Source organism: Bison bison, unplaced genomic scaffold (genome assembly GCF_000754665.1).
Source record: "Bison bison bison isolate TAMUID 2011002044 unplaced genomic scaffold, Bison_UMD1.0 scf7180017860084, whole genome shotgun sequence".
NCBI classification, from domain to species: Eukaryota; Metazoa; Chordata; class Mammalia; order Artiodactyla; family Bovidae; genus Bison; species Bison bison.
This window is the reverse complement of record NW_011490656.1, coordinates 27503-31858: the sequence shown is the minus strand read 5'-3', so window position 1 is coordinate 31858 and position 4356 is coordinate 27503. Positions and strand designations below refer to the sequence as shown.

The following is a 4356-nucleotide window of genomic DNA, read 5'->3' as shown; positions in this document are numbered from 1 at the left end:
AAAGAGGAGAGTGAAAAAGTTGGCTTAAATCTCAACATTCAGAAAATGAAGATCATGGCATCCGGTCCCACCATTTCATGGGAAATAGATGGAGAAACAGTGGAAACAGTGTCAGACTTTATTTTTCTGGGCTCCAAAATCACTACAGATGGTGACTGCAGCCATGAAATTAAAAGACGCTTACTCCTTGGAAGGAAAGTTATGACCAACCTAGATAACATATTCAAAAGTAGAGACATTACTTTGCCAACAAAGGTTCGTCTAGTCAAGGCTATGGTTTTTCCAGAGGTCATGTATGGATGTGAGAGTTGGACTGTGAAGAAGGCTGAGTGCCAAAGAATTGATGCTTTTGAACCGTGGTGTTGGAGAAGACTCTTGAGAGTCCCTTAGGTTGCAAGGAGATCGAACCAGTCCATTCTGAAGGAGATCAGCCTTGGGATTTCTTTGGAAGGAATGATGCTAAATCTGAAACTCCAGTACTTTGGCCACCTCATGTGAAGAGTTGACTCATTGGAAAAGACTCTGATGCTGGGAGGGATTGGGGGCAGGAGGAGAAAGGGACGACAGAGGATGAGATGGCTGGGTGGCATCACTGACTCGATGGACGTGAGTCTGAGTGAACTCCGGGAGTTGGTGATGGACAGGGAAGCCTGGCGTGCTGTGATTCATGGGGTCGCAAAGAGTCAAACACGACTGAGCGGCTGATCTGATCTCATTTAATCATTGACCTGCTTTTTGTCACTGCAGGTTTGTTTTTCCCTTTCTAATGTGTTAAATTTAGGGAACACAGCATATACTGTTTTGTGTCTCATATCTTTCACTCAGCATAATGTTTTCAAAATTTTCTATATTATTTGTTTTAGCAGTTTATACCTTTGCACAGTTGAGTGGGGTTTTAGTTGTATGAATAAACTAAAATATGTTTCTCTGTTTTTTTAAACAAGCATTTGACATATTTGCAATTTTGAGCTCTATGAGTCGAGTGGCTACCAAAAATCATGTATATCATTTTGGGGGATGTTGATTTCCATATTTCTTAGGTAAATAGGAGAGTACTAGCTGAGACATAGGGTAACTATGTTTAACTTTTTAAGAACCTCCCGGAATATTTTCCCAAGCAGTTGTATCATTTCACATATTCCCACCAGCACTGAATGATAGTTCCAGTTGCTCTCTGTCCTTGTGACTTACATTGTCAGCCTATATCCTAATTGTGGCCATTAGAGTGAATGTTTGACTCATTTCAATTTGAATATTCTAATGATAATGATTTTGAGCTTCTTTCCAAGTTCCTGCTGACTATTCATGTAGTTCCTATATGAAGCATCTGCTAAGTTTTCTTGTCATTTTAATCTGGTAATTAATCTTTTACCTGTTAATTATAATTTATCTGGTAATTATAGTGCTGGCTTAAACTCATTATTCAAAAAGCTAAGGGCATGGCATCCAGTCCCATCACTTCATGCAAATAGATGGGGATATAATGGAAATGGTGACAGATTTATTTTCTTGGGCTCCAAAATAACTGTGGATGGTGATTGTAGCCATGAAATTAAAAGATGCTTGCTTCTTGGAAAAAAAAAAAACTATGACAAATCTAGACAATGTGCTAAAAAACAGAGACATCACATTGCCGACAAATGTCTGGATAGTCAAAGCTATGGTTTTTCTAGTAGTTATGTGACATAAGAGTTGGATCATAAAGAAAGCTAAAGAACTGCGGTGCTGGAGGAGACTCTTGAGAGTCCCTTGGACTGCAAGGAGGAAATAAACCCTGAAAATTCATTGGAAGTACTGATGCTGAAGCTGAAGCTCCAACACTTTGGCCACCTGATGCAAAGAGTTGACTCATTTTAAAAGGCTCTGATGCTGGGAAGGATTGAAGGCAGGAGGAGAAGGGAGCTATGGAGGATGAGGTGGTTGGATGATACCATTGACTCAATAGACATGGGTTTGAGTCAACTCCAGGAGGTGGTGAGGGACAGGGAAGCCTACAGTCCATGGGTCACAGAGTTGGACACAACTGAGTGACTGAACAAAAAAGAACAATTATCATTGAGCTTTTATAGAAAATTATTAAGGATGTTTGCATGTGTAATCATAAGGAGTGTTGATCTACAATTTTATTCTTGTAATTTCTTGGCCTGGTATTTGTATCAAGTTTACATGGATTTCATAAAGCATCGAAAAGTGTTATTTTTTGTATGTTCTGTAACAATTTGCATAGGATGTGTTATTTATCTTTTTGATAGTATCCATATACATGATTTTGAGTCAACATGATTTTGGAATTTTCTTTGTGAAAAGATTTTTAGATATTAATTTAATTTCTGAAACAGAAAGAAAGGTACTAAAAGAAAGATTCTTTATTTATTTTTGAGTTAGGCTTGTAATATTTATCTTTCAAGTAACTATTCTATTTCACTTAAGATGTTAACAATATTGGTTTAACATTGCCAATAATCATCTCTTATTAATATGTTGACATCTGGAAGCTCAACAGACTGACCATAACTATACATATTGTGACGATGATTTTACCATGTATAAAAATATAGAGTCACTGTGCATTTGAAGGTAATAAATAGTGTATATCAACTACAATTCTAAACAAGGAAAGTCTTCTCTATGCCAATAATATAAAATATCTGGAAGTATAATTTAAAAGAAGTTAAAGGAATGACTTAATTGTGGTAGGTCTGATTAAAGAATTAAAAGTGATATATTTTGTTCTTCATAGAGCAATGTTCAATAATTAGTTCTTCAGTAAATGTATGGAAGGGAAAATTAATGATTAAATGGCTCTGAAGTCGACCTGATTGGTTTACAAGCTAAAAAATTATGGAGTTCTTTCTTAAATTTATGAAAATGAGATAGATGTGCATCTTTTGAGTTGGCTTATTGACAGGTACATTTTACTTTCTTAAGAGAAAAGCATTTTTTTTTTTTGAGTGAGTCATCAAAGGCTTGTTTAACTTGCTTATTCCTCAGAGTATATATAAAAGGATTCAACATTGGTGATATGGAAGAAATAAGCAGTAGTACACCTTTGTTAATGCTTACCTCTTCTTTTGCAGATGGTTTGATATAGATGAAGATGCAACTGCCATAAGATATGGAAAGTACAATCATATGGGAAGAACATGTAGAAAAAGCTTTTTTTCTTTGTTGAAGAGAAGGGAATTTTAGAATTGTCCTTATGATGTAAATGTAGGAGAGAACTACACAAAGAAGAGTGATGATGAAGATCAGTACAGAACAGACTATAACCATCTGCTCAATTAACCATGTGTCTGAGCATGAGATCTTCAGGAGAGGTGATACATCACAGGCAAAATGGTCAATGATGTTTGAATCACAGAATTCCAGATGAAAATCTAAGCTGAATGGTGGGAGGATAGTCATAAGTGCCACCATCCAGCAGCAGATGACCATTGTTTTGCACAGTTTGTTGCTCATGATCATCATATAATGCAAGGGTTTGCAGATGGCCACGTAATGATCATATGACATAGATGCCAAGAGAAAAAATTCAGCTACCCCAGAGATCGGTTAAAAATAGTTGTATGAAACATGCCTTATAGGTAATCACTCTGTCCCCAGTTGATATATTGTAGAGGAATCTCGGAATACAGGTGGTTGTAAACAAGATTTCTAAGAAAGAGAAATTTTGGAGAAAAAAATACATGGGCATTTTAAGGTGGGGATCCACCAAAGTCAGGATAATGATGGTCAGATTTCCAGTTATACTCAAAGTGTAGGTGATAAATAGAAAAATAAAGAGCAAAATCTGCAACTGAGGATCGTCTGTCAGTCCCAGAAGGATGAATAGTGTTACTGCGGTGTGATTTCTCATTATTGACTCCTGGATTTTGCCAAACCTACCTGTAAATGTCAGAGAAATTTGTACTGCAGAATTCAGTGATGAAAATAGCCAACGATGAGAATTCTCTTGGTTATTTGACTCATCCAGAATCCATGGGCTTTACTTGTTGATCTAAGGAATACATTTCTTGTTTTACGTGAGCTGAGTTTCCCCATCTGTTTGTATCTAATGATGAAGTGAAACTTTTAAATATGTTTAAATTGCTGATTTACAGCCTAACGTTTCCTTTAGTAAACTCCTAAATTAATTTATAATTCATTAAGCATTTAACTTTTAGCCTGGGTGGCATATTAATTACATTAATTTTTCATTTTGTGTATTATAGCTATTTTTATATGGCCAAATGTTTCCTTTAACTCATAGGGTAAATTAAAAAAAATATTAACTTCAATTTCATTCCTTTGCTTTATAATTTGGGAAATGTTAAAATCCTAAAATAAAATTTCGTGTGCTCACTCAGTTGTGTCTGA

General features: G+C 35.8%; 1 protein-coding gene across 1 annotated transcript; it reads right to left on the bottom strand.

Moving 5' to 3' along the window:
- Window positions 1–2898: 2898 nt before the first annotated feature.
- On the bottom strand, window positions 2899–3856 carry LOC104982367 (olfactory receptor 6C68-like). The gene is given in 2 exon segments (XM_010831736.1): window positions 2899–3535; window positions 3537–3856. Coding segments are annotated over 2 exon segments (957 nt in total).
- Window positions 3857–4356: the final 500 nt, after the last annotated feature.